Genomic DNA, 25219 nt, shown 5'->3' with positions numbered 1-25219 from the left:
CAGTAATTAATGTCTCTCTCTCTTTTTCTTTCTTTCTCTCTCTCGCCCTGCAGCTCTCGGCCCGGCCGTCCTCCGAAGCGTTGTTCTGGTGCCGGGATCCAGGAAAGCCCCAGGCTGCTGCACCCGGGCCTCCCCGGCCTGCTGTCCCCCAACCTGCTGTCCCACACCGGTGAGAGACAGAGAGAGAGAGAGAGAGAGATTGTGTATTTCTGTATTTCTGTCTCTCTCTTCGTGAGCCCTGAGTTCTGTCTGTCAGGCGTCAGACCCGCTGACCGATCAATAACCTGATCGCTGAACGTCACCTCTGAACCCGTGAACTTCAGCTTCCACATTAGGGTCATTGTAACTTTAGTGATTTCTATCAAACTAGCGTGTGAGCTAACATGTCAACAGGGTCATGTAACTCCACGGTGATGTTCAGGATCAATACTAGGAAGTAAGACAAGTTCATAATTTTACTGTTTAAAGGGACGACGAGGAGTTTTGGAAAAGCAAAGCATTTTCACACTACATTTATGAGCCTCCGTGTACCGTGAAATTCTTTGACCAGTGCAAGACAGACTCATGTTTTCATTCATCAAGAATTAAAGTCAGAGGTTCGAAGACGATCACACACCGTCGTAGTTCCCACCATAAACGGCGATTCGGCGGCGTTATTCTCATGACTCGCCACGAAACCGAAAGTAAAGAAACGCTGGTCAGCTCACCCAGCATTTCCACCACCACTAATAATAACAAAATAACGATAGAGACAAAACGATATATTTATCGAAAATGGGCCCATTGACAAGTGGTAACGTAGATTCATCCACATTAATATGAGACTTTTATTAATTTTTCGTTCTGCCGATGGAGAAACTCCTCGTTGTCCCTTTAACAATCAATAACTTTGATTATTGATCATGTCCTCAGTGCAGCTCTGCGATAAACTCTGAATGAACTCAGTGTAAATCAGAAGAAACAGGTGAAAATCCTCACTGAATACTATTATGAGGTCATAATGAAGGATACAGTGACGATGACGCCTCAAAATGTGGGTGGAGCCTGCAATGAAATGAAATACAGTAATATAATTAAATAAAATTTAAAAAAAAAAGTGAAAGAAATTGATTTTAAAAAAAAAATGTGACATTTAATAAATAAATTTAAAAAAATTAAATAAATAAGAAATGAAAAAATAAAGTAAAATAAATTCAAATATAAAATAAAAAAATATGTTAAATACATTTACAAATGAAATAATAGTAAAAAAAAAAAGAAAAAGAAAATGATATGAAAACAGAAAATAAAGTTTATAAAAAAAGTTAATATAACAATAACAACGTGTTCAGTTGCAGTTTCAGTTGCAGTTCCACACTCGTCCACTAGGACCAGGTGGCAGCACTCGTTATTCATTCTTCTTCACCTCTCCTCACCTGCCATCCATCCATCCTTTCTTTTTCCCAACTCCCTCCCTCCTTCCTCCACTCCCTCTTTTCCTCTCTCTCAGTCCATCCTTGTCTTCTCCCCCTCTCCTTCAATCCATCCTTTCGTTCCCATCCCTTCTTCATCTTCATCATCTTCTAGAGATTAAAAAAAAAGAGGAGAGAAAAGAGACAAAAAGTGAAAATGGAGGGAACGAAAAAAAAAACGGAGAGGGGGAGAATGGAGAGATGAACGGAGGGAGGGATGTCGCCAGAGGAGATGATGAAACCTAAAAACGAGTGCCAAAGATGGTGGGAAGGAAAAAAAAAAGAGAGAGAGACAGAGAAGATAAATGGACCAAGGAGGAGAGAAATGATGAAGAAGTGTGACGTGATGGAGGGATGAGAAAATGAATGAACGGCGGAGGAGGGAGAGAAAGAAAAAAGAGAGATGTCATTTAGGGAAGAAAAAGAAAAAGAAAAGGAGGAGGAGGAGGAGGAGGAGAAGACCTGCAGAGAAAGAGAAAGAGAGAGCGGGTGAACGAGTGCAGACTGCATGGTGGTGTGATGAATGACACGTCTCTGGGGTCCCACTCCTCCATCTGTCCATCCCTCGCTCCCTCCCTCCCTCCTCCCTCCCTCGTTTCTTCCCTCCTTCTTCTCGACTCGTCTCTCTTCCTCCTCTCCCTGCTCCATCATCCCCCACTTCTCCGTCGTCGTCTCCTCCTCTCTTCTTTTTCCCCTCCCTCCCTCCTTCTTTGACTCATCTTTCTGTTCTGTCGTTTCTTCCTTCTCTCCTTCCCTTTATCCCTCCTTTCTTCCTTTCTTTACCTCCTTTCATTCTTTACTCTCCTATACTTCCTCCATCACTCCTTCCTTCCCTCCTTTTTTGACTCCCATCCTCTCCTCCATTCCTAATTAAATTTCCTCTTTTCCTTCCTTCCTTCCCTCCATTCGTATTCCTTTATTTTGTCTCTTATCACTCTTTCTCTTCTCCCCTCTCTTCTTTTCATCTTCCTTATCTGCTTGTATCCTCTGTCTTTCCTTCCTTTCTTCCGTCCTTCCTCCCTTCCTCCATCTCTTTTACCTCTTTTTCATCCAGTCCTCCCTTCTTCTCTCATTCCTTCCCTCTTTTTTGCTTCCTTCCATCCCTAACTTCCTCATCATCCTTCCTTTCTCTTCTCTCTCTCTCTTTCAGTTCCAACTTCTCACCTTTCATCTCTCTTCCTCTCCTCCCTCCATCCTCACTCTCTTTCATGTCTTCTCTTTTCCTCCTCCCTCCCTCCCTCACTCCCTCTCTTTCTTTCTTTCTTCCTTCCTTTCATCTCTAACCTCTCTAAACTTTCCCTCTTCATCCCTCCTTCCATCTTTCTCTCTCCTCTGTTCCTTCACTTCTAATTCTCCTTCCTCTCTCATTTGTTCCTTCCATCCCTCCTTTCCTCCATCCCTCTCTCTCTCTCTCTGTACCCTTGACAGTGACTGTTTACCTCTCTCTCTGTCTTTCCCTCCGTCTTTCCTTCCTTCCTTCCTTCCTTCCTTCCTTCCTTCCTTCCTTCCTTCCTTCCTCTCTCTTTTACCTCTTTTTTCATCTAGTCCTTCCATCCCTAACTTCCTCATCATCCTTCTTTCTTCCCCTCCTTTCTCTGTTTCTCACTCTCTCTCTTTCTGTTCCAACTTCTCACCTTTCATCTCTTCTTCCTCCTTTCCTCCCTTCCCCTCTTCCCTCCTTCCTCTCTCCCTTTCATGTCTTTTCTTTTCCTCCTCCCCCCTTCCTTCTTTCTTTCTTTCTTCTTTCCTTGCATCTCTAACCCTCTCTAAACTTTCGTGTCATCCTTCCCTCTTCATCCCTCTGTTCTTTCACTTCTAATTCTCACCTCTCTCTCTTTCTTCACCTCGTCTCGCCAATTATCTTCCTCTTTCATTCGTTCCTTCCCTCCTTCCCCCCCTCTCTCTCTCCATATCCTTGACAGTGACTGTTTACCCCCTCTGTCTTTCCTTCCTTCCTTCCTTCCTTCCTTCCTTCCTTCCTTCCTTCCTTCCTTCCCCCATCTCTTTTACCTCTTTTTCATCTAGTCCTTCCATCCCTAACTTCCTCATCATCCTTCCCTTCCTTTCCCTCCTTTCTCCTCTGTTTCTCACTCTCTCTTTTAGTTCCAACTTCTCACCTTTCATCTCTTCTTCTTCCTCTCTTCCCTCCATCCTCACTCCCTTTCATGTCTTTTATTTTCCTCCTCCCTCCCTCCCTCACTCTCTCTTCCTTCCTTTCATCTCTAACCCTCTCTAAACTTTTGTGTCATCCCTCCTTCCATCTTTCTCCCTCCTCTGTTCTTTCACTTCTCATTCTCACCTCTCTCTCTTTCTTCACCTCGTCTTGCCAACTCTCCTTCCTCTCTCATTTGTTCCCTCCTTCCTTCAACCCCCCCCTTCTCTCTCTCTCTGTCCTTCCTTCCTTCCTTCCTTCCTTCCTCCCTCCCGCCCTCCCTAACTTCCTCATCATCCTTCCTTCTTCCCCTCCTTTCTCTGTTTCTCTCTCTTTCTGTTCCAACTTCTCACCTTTCATCTCTTCTTCTTCCTCTCTTCCCTCCATCACCACACCCTTTCATGTGTTTCCTTTTCCTCCTCCCTCCCTCCCTCTCTCTTCCTTCCTTCCTTCCTTCTTTCCTTCTTTCCTTTCATCTCTCTAAACTTTCGTGTCATCCCTCCCTCCATCTTTCTCCCTCCTCTGTTCCTTCACTTCTAATTCTCACCTCTCTCTCTTTCTTCACCTCGTCTTGCCAATTCTCCTTCCTCTTTCATTTGTTCCTTCCATCCCTCCTTTCCTCCATCCCTCTCTCTCTCTCTCCGTACCCTTGACAGTGACTGTTTACCTCTCTCTCTGTCTTTCCTTCCGTCCTTCCTTCCTTCCTTCCTCCATCTCTTTTACCTCTTTTTACATCTAGTCCTTCCATCCCCAACTTCCTCATCATCCTTCTTTCTTCCCCTCCTTTCTCTGTTTCTCACTCTCTCTCTTTCTGTTCCAACTTCTCACCTTTCATCTCTTCTTCCTCCTTTCCTCCCTCCCTCTCTTCCCTCCATCCTCACTGCCTTTCATGTATTTTATTTTCCTCCTCCCTCCCTTTCTTTCTTTCTTTCTTTCTTTCTTTCTTTCTTTCTTTCTTTCTTTCTTTCTTTCTTTCTTTTTTCTTTTTTCTTTCCTTTCATCTCTAACCCTCTCTAAACTTTCGTGTCATCTTTCCCTCTTCATCCCTCCCTCCATCTTCCTCCCTCCTCTGTTCCTTCACTTCTAATTCTCACCTCTCTCTCTTTCTTCACCTCGTCTTGCCAATTCTCCTTCCTCTCTCATTCCTTCTATCCCTCCATCCCTCTCTCTCTCTCTCTCTCTCTCCGTACCCTTGACAGTGACTGTTTACCTCTCTCTCTCTCCCTCCATCCCTCCATCCTTCCCTCTCTCTCTCTCCAGGATAAATAAAACATGGTTGTGTTTAGTGACATATGGACTCAGCTCACTGTGGCATACTAATGACACACACACAAATTACACATCAGGTGTGTGTGTGTGTGTGTGTGTGTGTGTGTGTGTGTGTGTGTGTGTGTGTGTGTGTGTGTGTGTGTGTGTGTGTGAGTGATACAACAATGTGTGTGCGTTGTGTTTGTTGAACATTAGTGGAACCCAGAGAAAACATTTGCTCACTTATGATCGCCCATTAGCCGACACACACACACACACACACACACACACACACACACACACACACACACACACACACACACACACACACACACACACACACACACACACACACGCTACATATATACAACATGTACACACACACAGACACACACTTGGCAGTCTTCGGATGTCGCACACACGCAGAGTCGGTCGCCTTAGCGAGGCCCTGCGTCCATGGAGACGCCACGTTGCCGGGGGAGACGGGCTGTTGTTTACGACCTCGCGGGCGCCACGACGATGGGGGGCATCGGCCAATCACAGATGGACATTTATCACACTGTTAGAAAACACAGAGCGAGGGAAGGAGAGAGAGAAGGAGAGAGAGAGGGAGAAGAAAAGCAAAAGGATGAGGAGAGAAGGATGGAGTGAAAAGAGAGAGAGAGGAGGAGGAGGAGAAGATGAGAAGATGGAGGGAAGATGAAGGAAAAGAAAGTTAAAGATACAAGAAGGTCAAACTTCCCTCTTTCATCCTTTATTCTCTCCATCTTTTCATCTTCACCTCTTCCCCTTCCCTCCTCTCTTCCTTTCTTCTCCTCTTTCTCTCCTTTCTTTCCTTCCCTCCTCACCCTTCCTTTCTTTCTCACTTCCTCCTCTTTCTCATCACCCCGTCAGTTTCTTCCCATCCTCCCTTCCCTCTTTTCTTTTCCTCTCCTTCATTCCCTCCCTCCTCTCTTCCTTTCTTCTCCTGTTTCTCTCCTTTCTTTCCTTCCCTCCTCACCCTCCCTTCTTTCTCACTTCCTCTTCTCTTCCTCACCCCACCATTTTCTTCCCCTCTTTTCTTTTCCTCGCCTTCTTCACTCCCTCCTTCTTTTCTTCCTTCCTTCTCCTCTTTCTTTCCTTCCCTCCTCATCCTCCCCTTCTTTTTCACTTCCTCCTCTTCTCTTCATCGCCCCGTCATTTTTTCCAATCCTCCCTTCCCTACTTTCTTTTCCTCCTTCAATCCCTCCTTCCTCTCTTCCTTTCTTCTCTCTTTCTCTCCTTTCTTTCCTCCCCCCTCACCCTTCCCATCTTTTTCTCTTCCTCCTCTTATCTTCCTCCTCCATCTCATCACCCCATCATTTTCTTCCCATCCTTCCTTGCCTCCTTTCTTTTCCTCTTTCTCTCCTTTCTTTCCTTCCCTCCTCACCCTTCCTTTCTTTCTCACTTCCTCCTCCATCTCATCACCACGCCATTTTCTTTTCCTCTCCTTCTTTCCTCTCTTTCCTCCCCTCCTTCCCCTCTACCCATCCTAACCTTTCCTCCTCCTCCTCCCTGTTTTCCCTCTTCACTTTCCATCACTTTATTTTGAAAAGGGGGGGAATTAAAGATAGAAGTCAAAGATGGAAGAAGAACAGAGACAGGAGGTGAGTATGAAAAAGAGGAGGAGGAGGAGGAGAGGAAAAGAGAGAGGGGGAGAGAGCAGAAGAAGATGAAGAAGAAGGGAGGAAAGACGGAGGGAGAGAAGAGGGAGAAGGAGGGAAGAAGCATAAACGACAACAAGAGTGATATCAGTTTAATTGGCCTCATCTTCCTTAACAAAGACGCTGTGATGATAAGCGTTGGGGTGTGTGTGTGTGTGTGTGTTAGTGTGCGTGTCAGTGTGTGTGTGTGTGTGTGTGTGTGTGTATCAGTGTGTGTGTGTGTAAACCTATGCAGGGTGCTGCGGCACTCATTTGACTTGTTAATTCACTTCAAAAACAGCTCAATGGTTCGCCTTGTCTTCTGACACACACACACACATATACACACACACACACACACACACACACGGCTACAAACACACACACACAAACACACACACTCTTCTTCGAAAACACAGTCGGGACATAAACACATATTTTGTCACAAATACACACATGACAGCGACAAACATAAACACATCTGCTGCATAACAACACACACACACACACACACACATGTTTAATCCACTTGTTCATGCACATACACACACTCAACTACACACACACACGCACACACTGTGTAGGTTACAGATGAAGTGCTTTCAATCTTGTCTTGAAAAGAATACACTCATCTGAGGACTCTTATGTGCACCTGCAGAGAGAGAGGGGGCGATCGAGGCAGAGATGAAGGGAGGAGAGAGAGAGAGAGAGAGAGAGAGAGAGGAGGACTAAAGTGACATTAAGTCTTTTTCATCTCTGCTTCTCTTCCTCTTCTTCTTTTGCGTCCTGTTTACTTTTCACTTCCTTTTTTTTTTGCCCCCCATGGTTGGTTTTCTCTCATCAAACTCGTTGGCGTCGCGTTGCAGCCGCGGCGACGGCGGTGGCAGCGGCGCCCCCCGCTGGTCGAGTCAGATGTCGTTTTAGAAAATCACAGGAAAGAGGTGAAGCTGCGGAGAAATGTGAGATTTGAAGTAATTAAACCATCAGAAGAGGAACAGACAGAAGAAGAAGAAGAGCATTAGCAGCATTAACATTAGCAGTGTTAGTATTAGCAGCGTTAGTATTAGCAGCGTTAACATTAGCAGTGTTAGCATTAGCAGCGTTAGTATTAGCAGTGTTAGCATTAGCGGCGTTAGCATTAGTGGCGTTAGTATTAGCAGCGTTAGCATTAGCGGCGTTAGCTTCTGCGGCAACAACAACAACAACAACAAAAAGAGCAACATCGGAATAAATACACAACATAATACCTTAAAAACCATAAAAGTGCTTCACTTATTGGTTTTTATCATTGATTCTTTATTGATCAAAGGTGTAAAGAACAGAACATAATCAACAATGTTATAAACTATGTAGCGTCCCGTAGCTACTTTTTACTTCTTCTCATTGATTTTCAAGAACAGAATCACAAACTTTATTGTTCTACTTCCTAGTAACGAACAAAACAAAACAAATCAAAAAGAAAATAATGATGCATTCAATGTCTTTTTCTGTACAGGACGTTTCCACTCACATAAGCTAACGCTGCATCAACGCTTACAGTGTTGGTGCCTTGCTCTACTCATTGGCTTCAAAGGGATAGTTCAACATTTTGGCAAATTGGCCCATTACCATAATCCCTATAGTTTTAGCAGTAGGATCGTTACCTTTAATTGTCGGTGCAAGCTATTTTTAGAACGGCGGAGCAGAGTCACAAGCTGCTCAGAGCTTATTATCTCATAGCGTGGTGAATGTGCAGGTCACAACTTGTCCACCAGAGCGTTGTGGAGTTGTTGGATTGTGTATTTGATGAGTTTGATGAGGGAAACCAAGAAATCCCATGAGCCTCCGTAGCGTAGCTCTGAGCAGCTCGCAGCTCCGCTCCTCCGTTCTACAAACAGCTTGCACCGACAATTAAAGGTAACGAACCTACTGCTATGACTATAGGGATTATGATAATGGGCCAATTTGCCAAAATGTTGAACTATCCCTTTAATAAGGAATTTAACCACCAACACATCAGCTCCCATCAAGCCTGTGGCCGTTAACTCTGCGACTGAATTAGCTCATTACACCGACTGTAACTGTTAACGAGTCATTTTAAGCGTTGACCTTAACAATTAACTTGACCCTTTCAAACAGAACCGTCGACAGAAACAGACTCAGACTTTAAAACTTTTGATGGGTCAAGATCATCGACCTCCAGCTCCTTCGAAAAAACCTTCAGCGATGAACAAATGCGATGTTTTAAAAGCTTTATAAAAACATCTAAAAAGTCTAAGTCTTGTTGCAGAAACGTGAACGTCTGTGTCTGTTAAAGACGACACAAAATGGCCGCAGCAAATGGTCGTCCTGGACATCCAGTGGAAAAAAGCTAAAGATGGTGCGACCCTAAGTGCCGGAGCGAGCGCGGAGCTGAAATCTGTTTGACTCAGCACAAGAGCAAATCGACTGCATTTGTAAAATTGGCCCTTCCTCCCTCTCGAGTGCTCGCCGGAAGAAAAAAGACGACGACGAAGAAGAAGAATAAAAAGGAAAACAAACTGAAAAAAAAGGCCAGAACAGTGTGTTTCTAAATTCAGAACACAAAGAGCAATTTCTCTGTTTTCCTGTTTGTTTTATTCAAAGTGTCACTCCGTCTCTCTGAGAGCGCGCTCGGCTCGGAGCACTTCGTCAGAGATGTAGGTGCAGCCGATTAAATATTTACAACCGCGGACCAAATGGGGTGGGTTTCACGCGAGCCCAGGAATGTGGAAATGTGGGGATGTGGGGGGGTGGAGGGTGGTGGGTGGTGGATTAGGACTCTTGAAGATCAACCCAACGGCCTGGACCAGCAAACTCAGAGCTATTAGAGACCGTCTTGATGCACTGTGTGTGGCTGTCAGCTCTCATTTAGAAGGATAGAGGATCGCCTGCCGTGTGGTGTGGAGGCTTTTACTGTGAAAGGTCGTGATGTAGCTGCAGACGTCACCAAGATAGGAAACGTGTAAAGTTCTAAGGCCCACTACCACTTACCCCTACCCCTCTGTTTTGTGCGTTCACGTGTAGGGGTAGGGGTGTCCCAATTCCCGTTAGGACAGAGGGGTAGGGGGAAGTGGTAGGGCTACATACCCCTTCAAACGGAGATTTTTCAGAGGCACACTTCAAACGGAGGGGTATGAAAATATTCCCAGAATGCATCTTACGGCAACCGGCAGCGGTAGCTGTAAAACGAAAAGCTGTTTTATTTCTCACTGTAGCGCTGTTATTACGTCACTTTATTAAGTTTTAATATTTTTTCATGCGAGAAAGTAACTGTTTAGGTCCCAAATGTGCGGTTAGTTTATCCAAATGACGGCTGGTTAGAAGTTTGCTCCGACGTTTTTTTGGAGAAGTGAAGCTCCAGGAGGAGTGACTCCTCAGAGGCAGCAGCCGGTCTGCAGAGCTGCTCCGCCGGCCAAACTACGTCGTCATCCCGGGAGAGAAGGCGATCGCTAATTAACTTACTTGCAGGTTTTTAGAGGTTTACTACCGGCTTGTTAAATTCTTTTTAGGAGATAAATGTTGGTCTCATTGATGAAATCTAACAATTGTGGCAGTAGCATTGTTTGTTTGAATGAAAAGTGAAACTTCATGTGTACTCTTGGATAGAAGAGCGGCGCTGCCTCTGGGCTCTGTAGCCTACGTACAGAAATCACCACATTTACAAAAATAAATAAATGTTTTACAATGAACCGATCAGCCTGCATTAAGTTGTATTTTATTTTATTAAAGGAGATATCAGCTTCACGGCCGTTTCGGCTAATGCTGCGTTCAAGGCAGGCTTTTGAAACCGTAAGTTACAGCTTCAAGTCACAACTACGACTTGGTAGCGTTCCAGGTAACCCGTAGCTCGTGTTTTTACCATCCTGTTGTCTGTGAAAGTTCCCTATAACGGCCACTCGTAACTTCCGACCCGTGAACTCGTACCAGATCGAACTGGTATGACTTCACAGGAAGGAAAAACACAAAGTACGAGTTTCCTTGAACGCACCATGAGTTAGCAGCCCCCGCCCTTGTCAGGCATCAATTGGTCCTCGTGCTACGTCACCACATTCACGCGCATCCCTTGGCTGCACACACAGCCCTTCATGCCGTTCTCTCTCCTCATTGGATAACACTTGTATCCCAGAAGAAATGTTTTCTCCTCGGGTTACAGCAGAGCGGAGTGACGGAGAGACTCGTGTTCCGGTCGAAACACTCTATGTAAGTGATTGCTGACGGAAAATATGACTAATTAGGACTTATATTAACAAAAACATTTCACTGATATCTCCTTTAAGTTATATGGTACTAGGCGATTGGATTTCTGGCAAAAGCTCGCCGCATCTGCTTACGTAAAAGTCAGTGACTATGTAATGACGTATGTGATTGTTGAAGGGGTGTCCCAATTCGTAGGGGTTGACTTTCAACCCCTACCCCTTGTAGCTCCGTTTCAAGGGGCGAGGGGCAAGGGGTAGGGGTAAAAAAGAGAAATGGGATTGGGCCAAAGTCGTTGGGAAACATCTATTCAATGGCTGCAACGCTTTTCCGTACAAATATGGAAAAACAACCTCAGATTCACACCTACTGTACAGGCAACTTGGAGGCATTCATCAATCAACCAACCAACGAATGTCTTTGAACCCAGAGAGAACCATCAGGGAACATTAATAAGGACATTTTCTTTGAGTAACGCTTCACAAGTGCTGACTTCAAACTTCCTGTCACTTTTTCTGTCCAATATGTTGATAGAGCTTGACAGAAGGACGTCAAACACTGACACAGTGCAGCATATTTAATACGATAACAGTCACGTGATTTGAAGGTTAAGTTCTCACGACTCACCGCTTTTCCATTATAATCTGTTCAAAGAGGTTGATACCAACTGAGAAACTTCACCATGTTGGTTTCTGTTTCAGTTAGGAATTAGTGTTTTTTTGGTGTTAAAAGATGAACTATCCAGGTCTGGTCTCAGGCCTGTTTGTTTCGAATACTTTTGGATTTGCCTCCCTGAACCAAGGTAAAAAAGAAAAAAAGACCTTATATTCAGAGTCACAATATCTGCTTCTACTTGATCTATAAGCATCAAACTAAAAGTGACAAAGAGTTTGAAGTCGGCACTTTTGACAAAACAAATTTGACGTCAACCCTCCATGAGATTTCATATTCACGCTTCACCGAGTTTTGTTTGTGATGAAAAGTTAAAGGGATAGTTCAACATTTTGGCAAATTGGCCCATTGCCATAATCCCTATAGTTTTAGGAGTAGGTGCATTACCTTTAATTGTCGGTGCAAGCTGTTTTTAGAACGGCGGAGCAGAGCTACAAGCTGCTCAGAGCTACGCTACGGAGGCTAATGGGATTTCTTGGTTTCCCTCATCAAACTCATCAAATACACAATCCAACAACTCCACAACGCTCTGGTGGACAAGTTGTGACCTGCACATTCACCACGCTATGACATAATAACACAACGTTACCAGCGGTTTTGCATGAATTTACCTCTAAAACAACTCTGTCTGGTAACGTTCTGTTATCATCTCATAGCGTGGTGAATGTGCAGGTCACAACTTGTCCACCAGAGCATTTCGGAGTTGTTGGATTGTGTATTCAATGAGTTTGAACGCTCCATGAGATTTCGTGTTCACGCTTCAACATCTGTAATCGTCCTCATGAATGTTAATGTCTCACGTTACGCCGACGACTCCCCGCTTTTCCAATATGATCAACAAATTAGTGTTTTCTGGTTGTTAAACCCTGGAGTTAAAGGGAAACTCTCCAAGTCCGGTCTCTTCTCCTCTGTGTTGCTAACCCTCTTCCCTGCCAGGTGCATTTGTTTTCAACAAAGCCGGCGAAAAAATCAATCCATACACAGACGACTTACTGCTTTTCCGCCGTAATCTACTCCGGCCTTACTTTTCTTTTCATCCTGTCGTTCTTTCTTTACTTCCTGCGGAAAGCATCAACCAAGCACATTGAGTGAGAGCGATCAACCAATCCTGACTTTTTGATCTTTCCTCTAAACTCCTGCCAGTTTTTAATTGGACATAACTTCGGCGTCGGTGGGAAAAATCCTCCCCGATTTCGCTGATTCTGCAGTTTCCCGCCGCCCGTCGGCGTGTTGCGCTGACGATTCACTTCACTTCACTTCTGTCCGGTCATAATCCGACCTGTCCTTCTTCATCTGCTCCACTCCTCCTCCGCCACTTCCCCTTCTTCTTCTCCTTCTTCTCCTTCTCCTTTCGCTCGTTCGTTCGTCCTTCGGAAAGCATTAGGATGCACGGGAAGGGAAAAGAGATGGGTAAACAACAATGTATGGACAACCCTCGGGGGACCAGTCAAACACACACACACACACACACACACACACACACCATATAGAGGCCGTGTGTGTGTGTGTGTCTTTGAAGCAGTCTGTCAATCAATCACACACTAATTCCCAAGGTTCCGTGGTCGCCATTAGCGACGGGGGTCGATGCTCGGTAACCGTGGACACAGCGGACAGCCATCGATCTGGGAGGGAAGAGGAGAGGGAGCGGTGTGTGTGTGTTTGTGTGTGTGTGTGTGTGTGTGTGTGTGTGTGTGTGTGTGTGTGTGTGTGTGTGTGTGTGTGTGTGTGTGTGTGTGTGTCAGGATGGAGAACAGTACTGTGGCTCTGCCCTCGCTATTGATCGCCTCCTCGTTGCATCGAGGCGAAGCGGTCGCTCCGACTCCGTGTCCGAGTGCGTGTGGTGGTGTGTGTGTCTGTTATCCGTGTTCTCCGTGTTTCCTCGTCATGTATGTGTGTGTATATGTGTGTGTGTGTGTGTGTGTGTTTGTGTGTGTGTGTGTGTGTGTGTGTGTGTGTGTCGCCTCCTCTCATTCCTCAGTGGGGTAATAAATTTGAGGATGCAGCTCTCTGACCCCGCTGAGGGAGAACGACTCCATTTTCTGTTTACTCTGTTTTCCTCTCCGGCCACCGTGAGGTCGACAATTGTGGTTTCGACTGAACTGTCTTTAACCGTCCGAGGAGTTCCCATGGTATTTAACACACACACACACACACACACACACACACACACACACACACACACACTGTAGCTAACACACAGGTTAGTTCACGTGGGGTCGAGTCGGTGTCGGCCATGTTGCCCCGTGTCCTGCTCCAGCTTGTGCGGTCGATAATAGTGAACTAGCCACCGTTGCTAATAACTGTTGTGATGCTTTGATTTTTACTTCCTGTCTCATCATTAGGTCAAAAACTTAAAGGGATAGTTCAACATTTTGGCAAAATGACCCATTGCCATAATCCCTATAGTCATAGCAGTAGGTTTGTTACCTTTAATTGATTTCTTGGTTTCCTTCATCAAACTCATCAAATACACAATCCAACAACTCCACAACGCTCTGGTGGACAAGTTGTGACCTGCACATTCACCACGCTATTAGATAATCATGTAACGTTACGAAATGGAGTTGTAGTAGTATTGTAAGTAGTATTTGCTTCATGTATCGTAATGTTACATAATTATAGTTCTTGCCGAACTCCAACAAAAAAAAGGTGAAGAGAGAAAACTAAATGGCAGCCAATTATGAAATGAATGTGTTTGTTTTAATATCATTAACACAACATAGATGGACAAATACTTAAATCTTTAATTGATTAATCTATAAATTGATGGTCAAATTGAAAAAACAACAACTCAGTTTTCCATTTCCAAACTTCTTTTTCCTCCTTTTTCTGTCTTTCTCATCAGTCCTACTCGATCTCTCTCTGTCTTTAACCCATAAAATCCCCCTCCTCTCATTATTTACACCAGATTTGCTGTAACCTTCAGTCCTTCTCTCTCTTTTCATTCTTTGGCCTCTTTTCCTCCATCATCTCTCTCCGTTTCCTCCTCCTCCTCCTCCTCCTCTCTCAGCAGGACGGCAGACAATACGTCTGGTCACTCTGCCTCGGGCTCTTACACCGGACCTCTCTCTCTCTTTCTCTCTCTCTCTCTCCTTCTGTCTTTCTCTCTTTTCGCTCCTTCCTTTTTTCTCTCCTCACTAAGTGCACTTGTGAAACAGACTGATGCTGCATTATAAATCAGTCACTGGTGGATTCAGATCCATCGTCAGGTTCAGTTCGGTTTCAGCTTTTAGAGTCACAACTCGATACAATAGAGTCTGAATATTTATAAATATGCACTTTATACAGGAAAAGATATTGTTCTGATTTCTTCTTTAATTGCCGGGGAAATGACAAAACTTTAAACTAGAGCTGAACAGTGTGCAGTATAACAGATTTTATGTTGGAGTCATTTTGGTTTTTTGATTCATTTCAAAGGAATAGTTCAACATTTTGCCATTTTATGAGACAGAGTTGTTTTAGAGGGAAATTCATGTAAAACCGCTGATGCGTGTTGCCTTCAGGGACAGTTTTTCATCAAGCAGTCTCTGTATTTCCCTCTAAAACAACTCTGTGTGGTAACGTTGTGTTATTATCTCATAGCGTGGTGAATGTGCAGGTCACAACTTGTCCACCAGAGCGTTGTGGAGTTGTTGGATCGTGTATTTGATGAGTTTGATGAGGGAAACCAAGAAATCCCATAATGAGCCTCCGTAGCGTAGCTCTGAGCAGCTCACGGCTCTGCTCCGCCGTTCTAAAAACAGCTTGCACCGACAATTAAAGGTAACGAACCTACTGCTATGACTATAGGGATTGGCCAATTTGCCAAAATGTTGAATTATCCCTTTAACTTTTCATCACAAGCAAAACTTGGTTCCTGAGATTTGGATATATTCCCATTTTAAATGGTTTATTATACATCATTCATATAGATTTCATGATTAAATCATTAAATTAAATTCATGATCCTCTCTTTTTGCTCCGTGTTTGGTCTCCACCAGTTTGAATCTGCTGCTGTGTGATGATAAACACATTAAACTGTGACGGCCAAAAGTAAAGTTAAAGTTAATTAAATAGTTTGAATCAAATAATGATAAAGCTTCTAAACAAATTTAAATATGGTTTTGACATTTGCAAAGAGATAGAGAGAGAGAGATCTGTTTGTCATCAATCACCGATGCCATCGACAGTGAGTCCTGGTCCGTTTGATGACGTCATCAACCAATATGACAAAGTGCAGCTTTGTTCTGTAAATAAACAAAACAAAAACCAAACTATATGTTTACAAATCAATAAAGTTCAGTCGTAGGAGTTTATTTTAGTATTTGGATGTTTTCAGTCTGATGATCGTCAATAATCCGACTTTAAATTAAACCTCCAACAAGACGACGACGGCTCCTCCTCCATCTTGTTTTCTTTATAGCTCGCAGACAACTGTACTGTGTGTGTGTGTGTGTGTGTGTGTGTGTGTGTGTAATGGACATTCCTGCAGGGCCGTCAACCGTGACTGGGGCAAAACCAACTGACCTATACACACACACACACACACACACATACACATACAAGAATGCACAGATAAGCATGCATTCCCTCTCTCCACACACACACACATACACTCGCATACATGAAAGCAAACTGTACACACACACACACACACACATATGCACATTTACACACATAATGGTGCATTTACACAATCAGACACACACACACACACACACACACACACACGTGCAGAGAAACACAACACACACACACACACACACACACACACACACACACACACACACACACACACACACACACACAGGGTCATCTCTCTCACTCTGCTGGTTGTTGTGTATAGAAGTCAGTTCCAGGTCAGTGCACAGAGCCAGGGATCTTAGTCCATACAAAAGAGTGTGTGTGTGTTGTGTTTCTGTGTGTGTGTATGTGTGTATCAGTGTGTGTGTGTGTGTGTGTGTATCAGTGTGTGTATCAGTGTGTGTATACATGAGCCTCGCGGCGTCTGGAACGGCGCTCACACCCCGAAACACTTCAACAAAACACTGGAGCTCAAAAGACAAATTTGACGGCAACAGCTGTATGTGTGTGTTTGTGTGTGTGTGTGTCACGGTTCGCTGCAAAGCATCATGGGTAAACGGCAGGTTAATGTGTGTGTGTATGTGTGTGTTCTTCTTAAGATAATGACGATGATAATTATGTAGTCTCCAAAAATTGTCATCTTTATCCATTGTTCAGATTTCGGTTCTGGAAATATATGCAAATTAGCGCATATTTCATTATATATTGCCTCATTTACATATTTAAACATATAATTTGACAAAACTTGTAATACAAAAAATATTTGTCTTAATGTGAGCGATAAACTTGGGAAGTTTCATGGTGATATCTGGTAGTTAAAATTTTTACACTATTCACCTGTAGTGTTTTCAGTACAAGTCTTTAAAGGTCGTTTTCTCAAAATGAGTTTTTCCTCAGACTCTGAGCTAGAAATCTCCACTTCAGCAGCACTGACAGACACCAAACCTTCAATTTTGATCCCTGTCTATATTCTGAAGGTTTTTACAGAGGGGTTTGTTGATATATCATTCACAGCCTGATTTATACAACGTTTTATTCCTAAAAACAAGGCGAAATTAGAGTTTTTTAGGGCTGGTGACAGTATTTTCTCATTTACAGAGTGATGAAAAGAGATATCCAAAATCCTCCTCTGTAAAAACTTCTGACTCTAATGTGTCAACAAAATAAAACAGGAATTTTGAAAGAGGCTTTATTCATCGTTCAGATTTTGGTTCTGGAAATGTATACAAATTATAGCGCATATTTCATCAGATATTGGCTCATTTACATATTTAAACATAAAGTTTGATAAAACTTGTAATACAAAAAATATTTGTCTTAATGTGAGTGATAAACTTGGGAAGTTTCATGGTGATATGTGTTAGTTAAATTTTTTTACCCTATTCACCTATGTGTGTCTCAGGCCTGACGGCAGCAGCCATGGCCGAGCTCCAGAAGCTCCAGAAGATGAAGATGATGATGAGTCTGCAGAACGGCAACGAGTCGGACAACGACGACATGCACTCCAACACAGGTAACACACACACACAAACACACACACACACACACTCTGTCGTCACCGTTAAATCCAAAACCTTCCACCTGTCACTGTTAAACATCAAAGTTACAGACCGACGAGAAGTTCCCTAAACACATCATGAAGTTATTGTAAAAAGAGGAAGCGCCACAGCTGTGTGTGTGTGTGTGTGTGTGTGTGTGTGTGTGTGTGTGTGTGTGTGTGTGTGTGTGTGTGTGTGTGCGTGTGTTATATAAGTGTGCTCAGGTTTCAGTCATATTCAGTTTCTTTTCTTGTTCTTCGATGTAAAAATCAGCGACACACACAAAAAAAACGTCGTCACATGAGAAGATCTAAAAACCATCTCTGCTCTCTGGAGCTCTAGTAACAACAGGTCGGTGTCGGCCAATCAGAAGAGAGGAGGAGGAAGAAGATCTGAGCCTCCTCTCTTCTGATTGGCTGACTGTTTTCTGAGTGGTCTGATAATAAAAAACTAGAGCAGATTTCAGAATAAAACACTCAGAGAAACCAAATCCTGCAAAGTTGTTGGATGATGGTGGGTGGCTGCTGTTGTTGTGACATCACAAAGTGACAGGAAGTCCTGACGCCTGGTTTCAAGGTTCAGTTTCTGAATACAGGCTGTGTGCATTTCTCTGTGGACTGAGGCTTAGATACTTTCACAGTATTAATATAGAACCTAGAGCTGCTTTATAATCACACTACACATGGACATCTACCTTTATACTGTATGGAGCTTTAATACAAACATCTACCTTTATACTGTATGGAGCTTTAACACAAACATCTACCTTTATACTGTATGGAGCTTTAACACATCTACCTTTATTATGAAGGAGCTTTAACACAAACATCTACCTTTATACTGTATGGAGCTTTAACACAAACATCTACCTTTATTTTGAAGGAGCATCTACCTTTATTCTGAAGGAGCTTTAACACAAACATCTACCTTTATACTGTATGGAGCTTTAACACAAACATCTACCTTTATACTGTATAGCTTTAATACAAACATCTACCTTTATACTGTATGGAGCTTTAACACAAACATCTACCTTTATACTGTATGGAGCTTTAACACATCTACCTTTATTATGAAGGAGCTTTAACACAAACATCTACCTTTATACTGTATGGAGCTTTAACACAAACATCTACCTTTATTTTGAAGGAGCATCTACCTTTATTCTGAAGGAGCTTTAACACAAACATCTACCTTTATACTGTATGGAGCTTTAACACAAACATCTACCTTTATACTGTATGGTGCTTTAACACAAACATCTACCTTTATTTTGAAGGAGCATCTACCTTTATACTGTATGGTGCTTTAACACAAACATCTACCTTTATTTTGAAGGAGCATCTACCTTTATACTGTATGGTGCTTTAATACAAACATTTACCTTTATTTTGAAGGAACATCTACCTTTATACTGTATGGTGCTTTAACACAAACATCTACCTTTATTTTGAAGGAGCATCTGCCTTTATACTGTATGGTGCTTTAACACAAATATCTACCTTTATTTTGAAGGAGCAACTTCCTTTATACTGTATGGTGCTTTAACATAAACATCTACCTTTATTTTGAAGGAGCATCTACCTTTATACTGTATGGTGCTTTAACACAAACATCTACCTTTATTTTGAAGGAGCTTTAACACAAACATCTACCTTTATACTGTATGGTGCTTTAACATTAACACAAACATCTACCTTTATTTTGAAGGAGCTTTAACACAAACGTATACCTTTATTTTGAAGGAGCATCTACCTTTATACTGTATGGAGCTTTAACACAAACGTATACCTTTATTTTGAAGGAGCTTTAACGCAAACATCTGCCTTTATTTTGAAGGACCCTATAATATAAAGCTCTCAATTCCTTCATTCTACACATCGTGGCTTTAAAAGCCTGTGTGTTGTTGTTTTTTTTTCACAGGTAACATAGGAAAAACAAAGCCTTTACACACACACACACACACACACACACACACACACACACACACACACACACACACACACACACTCTTTCCGTCCACTCCATCTCTGCTGTGTTTGCTTCTCTGAATTATTGAAAAGACAGAAAACAAAAAGCAAAGAGAAAAGAAAGAAAGGAGAGAGAGAGAGAGAGCGTGCCGTCCGTCCGTCTTTTCCTTCAGACTCCTGTTTCTATTTTTCTTTTCTCCTCCTTTTCTTCTGCTGACCTGGAAACCGGCCCTGATAGAGTTACTCCTCCTCTGTTCTCTCATTTCTTTTTTTATTTCCTCCTACTCTTCGTCTTCCTCTTCTTCTTCTTTCTCCTCCTTTTATTTCATTCAGTGATTTTTCTTTTCTTTGTCCGTCCTTCTTCTCCTCTGTAACGGACACTGAGCGTCGGCCTGGGAACAGACGACGGACAATGGAGCAGAGGAACGAGGGAATGAATGAAAGGGAAAATAGAAAAGAGGGATATTTAGGACGAGGAGGAAACAGATATTGAGGTGTTTGACGGATGAAAGACGATCACGTTGGGTTTCTTTTTTTATTAGAAATGAGAAAGAGATGGAGAGAAAAAAGACCGAGGGGAAAAAAGACGGAGAGTGAAAGTTGTTTATATTTATAATTACAGGTGATTTATTGTTAATTAGAAACAGATCAGATCGTTATGTGAACAACAGACGAAAGAGAAAGAGAAAGAGAGAGTGAAAGTCTGAACAAAAGATCGAAGCTGAGAGAAGAAAAGAAAAAAAAAGTGAAAGATGAGTAAAGTCAAACCAAAAAAACTTTATAAAAAAATGGAAAGAGGAGATTTTACTCAGTGAGTTGGAAAAGAGAAACTGAAAAAGAAAGAAATGATCAAATAAAAAGAGAAAGGAAAAATAATAAAGAGTGTGATGAAGAAAGACAGAAACAGAAAAAGATATGGAAGAAACAAAGAAATAGATAGATAGTGTAGCAAAAAAAGAAAGAGAAAAACTATTAAAAATAGAGTCTAAGAAAGAAGGAAAGAAAGAAACAAGAGAAAGGGAAAAGTAGAAAAAAGAGAGTGAGGGAAAAATAAATGAAAGAAAGAAAGAGATAAAAAAGAAAAAAACTAAAAGAAAGAAAGACAGAGTAAGAGAAGTGTAGATAAGAAAGACAGAAACAGAGAAAAAGAGAATCCAATAAAGAAAGATATGGAAGATGGAGATATATATGGAAATTGAGTGTAGGAAAGAAAGAAAGAAAGAAAGAAAGAAAGAAAGAAAGAAAGAAAGAAAGAAAGAAAGAAAGAAAGAAAGAAAGAGACTATAAGAAAGAAAAAAGAAAGAGAGAGTAAGAGAGAGTGTAGATAAGAAAAGGAACGAAAGAAATGAACATGTTTGATCAACACTTTGATCCACACAAACCCACAGGAAGTGGAGGTGGTTTTCAGAATAATCGCACAGCGAAAATAACAGTGATGATGATGATTATGATGATGATGATGATGATGATGATGATGATGATGATGGCAAAACAATTACAAATAGAGTCTAAGAAAGAAGGAAAGAGAGAAACAAGAGAAAGGGAAAGTAGAAAAAGAGAGTGAGGGAAAAATAAATGAAAGAAAGAAAGAGATAAAAACTAAAAGAAAGAAAGACAAGGAAGCAAATAGAAAGACAGAGTAAGAGAAGTGTAGATAAGAAAGACAGAAACAGAGAAAAAGAGAATCCAATACAGAAAGATATGGAAGATGGAGATAGATATGGAAATTGAGTGTAGGAAGGAAAGAAAGAAAGAAAGAGTGAACGAGTGAAAGAAAAGAAAAAATAAACAAAAGAAAGAAAGAGACAGAGTATAAGAAAGAAAAAATAAAGAGAGAGTGTAGATAAGAAAGACAGAAACAGAGAAAAGGAGAATCCGATATGGAAGATGGAGATAGATATGGAAATTGAGTGTAGGAAGGAAAGAAAGAAAGAAAGAGTGAACGAGTGAAAGAAAAGAAAAAATAAACAAAAGAAAGAAAGAGACAGAGTATAAGAAAGAAAAAATAAAGAGAGAGTGTAGATAAGAAAGACAGAAACAGAGAAAAGGAGAATCCGATATGGAAGATGGAGATAGATATGGAAATTGAGTGTAGGAAAGAAAGAAAGAAAGAAAGAAAGAAAGAAAGAAAGAAAGAAAGAAAGAAAGAAAGAAAGAAAGAAAGAAAGAAAGAGTGAAAGAGTGAACAAATGAAAGAAAGACACTAGAGAGTATAAGAAAGAAAAAAGAAAGATATAGTAAGAGAGAGTGTAAATAAGAAAAGGATCTCTTTGATCCACACAAACCGACTGACAGGAAGTGGAGGTGGTTTTCAGAATAAAAGCACAGCGATAATAACAATGATGATGATGATGATGATGATGATGATGATGGGCCTGAGCAGCTGCTGCCGTGACGACTCCATCACATCACATCACACGATCCGACCGAGACTTAGAGGAGGAGTGAAGGTCGACACCATCAGAGGAGGAGGGGAAACTCCTCTTCCACTCCTCCGCTCCAACCAGGGATGGAGGGATTCACCCTGCTCGGAAAAGACTTGTTTTTTTTTAATCAATGATGAACTGATGAGGAGGAGAGAGAAAGAGAAAGAGAAAGAGAGGGAGGAGAGAGAAAGAGAGGGAAGAAAATATGAAGAAGCCAGAAAAAGTGAATGAATGAAGGGAGGGAGGGAGGGAGGGAAGGAGAGGACAAGGCCAAGGAAAAAATGAGGTGTGTGTGTGTGTGTGTGTGTGTGTGTGTGTGTTTGTGTGTGTGTGTGTGTGTGTGTGTGTGTGTGTGTGTGTGTGCGTGTGTGTGTGTGTGTGTGTGTGTGTGAGAGAGAGAGAGAGAGAGAGAGAGAGAGAGAGAACATCTGCCCATCTGTTTATACTTCTTTTCTTCCCCGGTGTAAATGGCAGAGGGGATGAGGCCCAGCTGTCATCCACACACACACACATGCACTGTTACACACACACACACACACACACTGTTACACACACACACACACACAGCGCAGGGAATTCAGTAGGCAATAATAGAGAGAGACGGTTGCTAATTCAAACTAATGGAGGGAGATGAAGATGGATGAGAGAGGGAACGAGGGAGCAGAGAGAGAGAGAGAGAGTAGAGGAATGAAGGAGAGAGAGAAAGAGAGAAAGAGAGAGAGATGCTTTCACAGACCTGAAGGAAACTAAACACGTTTAATACAGTAGTAACGACGTAACCGTGACGATGATGTAATAATAAAGTCGTATTAACTGAGTCGTTTATCAATAATTAACTCTCTCTGTAGTTCTACTGCTACTATACCTCCATCATTAACTAGGCTAGGAAGAGCTGTAAAAACACCCAATCAGCTCTGATTGATCAATATCATTACCAATATCTATAATATATCTATATATCTACATATATTATACATATTAAACATCTTTTTATAGTGTAATTCTGTGTTCACTTTATTAGGAACAGCTGTAAAAACACCCAATCAGCTCTGATTGATCAATATAATTACTAATATCTATAATATATCTAGATATCTATTCATATATTATACCAAATATAATATATAAACACCCAATAAGCTCTGATTGATCAATATCATCACTAATATCTATAATATATCTAGATATCTATACATATATTATAGATATTAAACATCTTTTTATAATGTAACGCTGTTTGCACTTTAGTGTGTTTTATCAATGAGCTCTGATCTGCAGCTGCAACAAGTAATCAATTAATCGCACAATAATCGATTATTGAATTAATCGTCAACTATTTTGATAATCGAATAATAGGTTTGAATAGTTTTTTTAAAGAAAAAAAGTCAAAATTCACTGATTTCAGCTTCTTAAATGTGAATATTTCTGGTTTCTTTGTTGCTTTATGACAATAAACTGAGTCTCTCTTTGGTTTGTGGACATTGACCAAACAACTAATCGATTAATCGTTTAAATAATCAACAGATTAATCGATAAAATAATTGTTAGTTTAAGCCCTAACCCTAACTGTCTAATGTTAAAACTCTTCTTAAAACCCTCCTCTTTTTTCTTTGGCTTTATGTGCATGGACATTTTTTTATCTAGGGTGGACAGTATTTATTTACTGATTATGTTTTATTGTGCTTTTTATCTTTTTATTGTTTAAAATAATGCTTTATGAATAGAAATGGATTGGACTGGATAATCATATCAATGATGTCTTTATAGATTCATAAATGGATATTAACCATCTTTTTATAGTGTAACTTTGCCTGTGTTCACTTTATTAGGAACACCTGACACTTTTATTTTACACGTGTTCCTTAACTTGTGTGTTTTCTCAATGAGTTTTGGTTTGTGTTATACTTTAACATAATAAACATGTGACTTTATCACTGAGGTGTTTATATTAATATGATATAAGCAGTTTGTGTTCACTTTATTAGGAACGCCTGCAGGACTAATTAAATTGTGTCAATTGTGTAAATCATGTGTTTTTATTATATTATAAACATGTTATTTCATCTCTGAGGTATATTTATATCTTAATCTTCTATATCTATCTTATTTAATCTGTCCACTTTATTAGGAACAGCTGTACTGTGCAGTTTTATAACACTGTCGAACAAGTGTGTGTATTGAATTGTGTGTTTTCTCACTGAGCTCTGTTCCTAATAATCCGACCTCCTCATTATTGTAAAGGACGAAAACAAGACACACACACTGTTGTCTCTCCTGCCTGTGTAATGATAAGTATTGATCCTATATAGGGTTGCAAAGGGGCGGTAAATTTCCAGAAACTTTCCATGGGAAGTTAAGCTGGGGAATTTTGGAAATATTCCAAATTGGAAACTTTCCATTGGAATTATGAGAATTTATGGGAATTTTTAGGAATTTATGGGAATAAACTGGACATTTGGGGGTAATTTAAACAAACTGTATCATATCCAAACATACATGTAAATATTTTGTTTTGTCATAAGCAGACATCCATCAATTCTTTTACTGAACAACAAAAACATGAATGTTGAGTAAAATATACCCTGCAGTAAGCAGTGTGCTGGTTGTTTTAGCCAAGATTATGCTACAATATATTTTCCCCAACTATATTTAAGTTCCCTGTTAAGGGCCGACATTCAATTTTGTAAATTTCGGATTTATTCCCGTTAATTCCCATGGAAAGTTTCCAACTTTGAAAATTCCTGGAATTTTGCAACCCTAGACCAGACACACACACTGTTGATCCTATATAGGAGGAACGCTGCAGATCAGATTTGTCGTGGTCGTGTGTTTTCGAGCTTCACATCGTCCTGATTGACATCTGGTGTGTGTGTCTGTGTGTGTGTGTGTCCAGGAGGCAGCGAGTGCTCCTGGGACAAGGAGCGTCTCACCAGCCCCCCTGCTGGAGCCCACGGTGGAGGAGGAGGAGGAGGAGTGACAGTGGGAGCAGCAGGAGGAGGAGGAGGAGGTGCAGCAGGTGGAGGAGGAGGGAGGGGCCCGGCCCTCGGAGCCGTCAATCAACAGCAACTCCAACAGCAGCAACAGCTACTGGCTAACAGTGAGTACATACACACACACACACATACACACACACACACACACACACACACACACACACACACACACACACACACACACACACACACACACACACACATCCTTGTAAATATACCTTTGTGAGGACATGTCATTGACATAATGTATCCCCTAGCCCCTTACCCTAACATTAACCATCCAAAACAAATGCCTAAACTTAAAGGGACAACGAGGAGTTTCTATTTGGTTATAAAAAAGTCTCATGTTAA

At 41.6% G+C, this 25219-nt stretch overlaps 1 protein-coding gene across 1 annotated transcript in view; it reads left to right on the top strand.

Moving 5' to 3' along the window:
• The window catches only part of dachb (dachshund b), a 109011-nt gene that overhangs the window by 58131 nt on the left and 25661 nt on the right, over window positions 1-25219 (top strand). Inside the window, exons 2-4 of the mRNA XM_083993348.1 lie at window positions 54-169; window positions 17344-17454; window positions 24769-24972. Of these exons, the coding sequence (XP_083849474.1) occupies window positions 54-169; window positions 17344-17454; window positions 24769-24972 (431 nt within the window). The remainder of the gene's footprint in view (window positions 1-53; window positions 170-17343; window positions 17455-24768; window positions 24973-25219) is intronic.

This window comes from Trachurus trachurus (genome assembly GCF_905171665.1).
Source record: "Trachurus trachurus genome assembly, chromosome: 18".
Taxonomy (NCBI): domain Eukaryota; kingdom Metazoa; phylum Chordata; class Actinopteri; order Carangiformes; family Carangidae; genus Trachurus; species Trachurus trachurus.
Note: the sequence above shows the minus strand (reverse complement) of the source record. Positions and strands in the feature narration are given on the sequence as shown.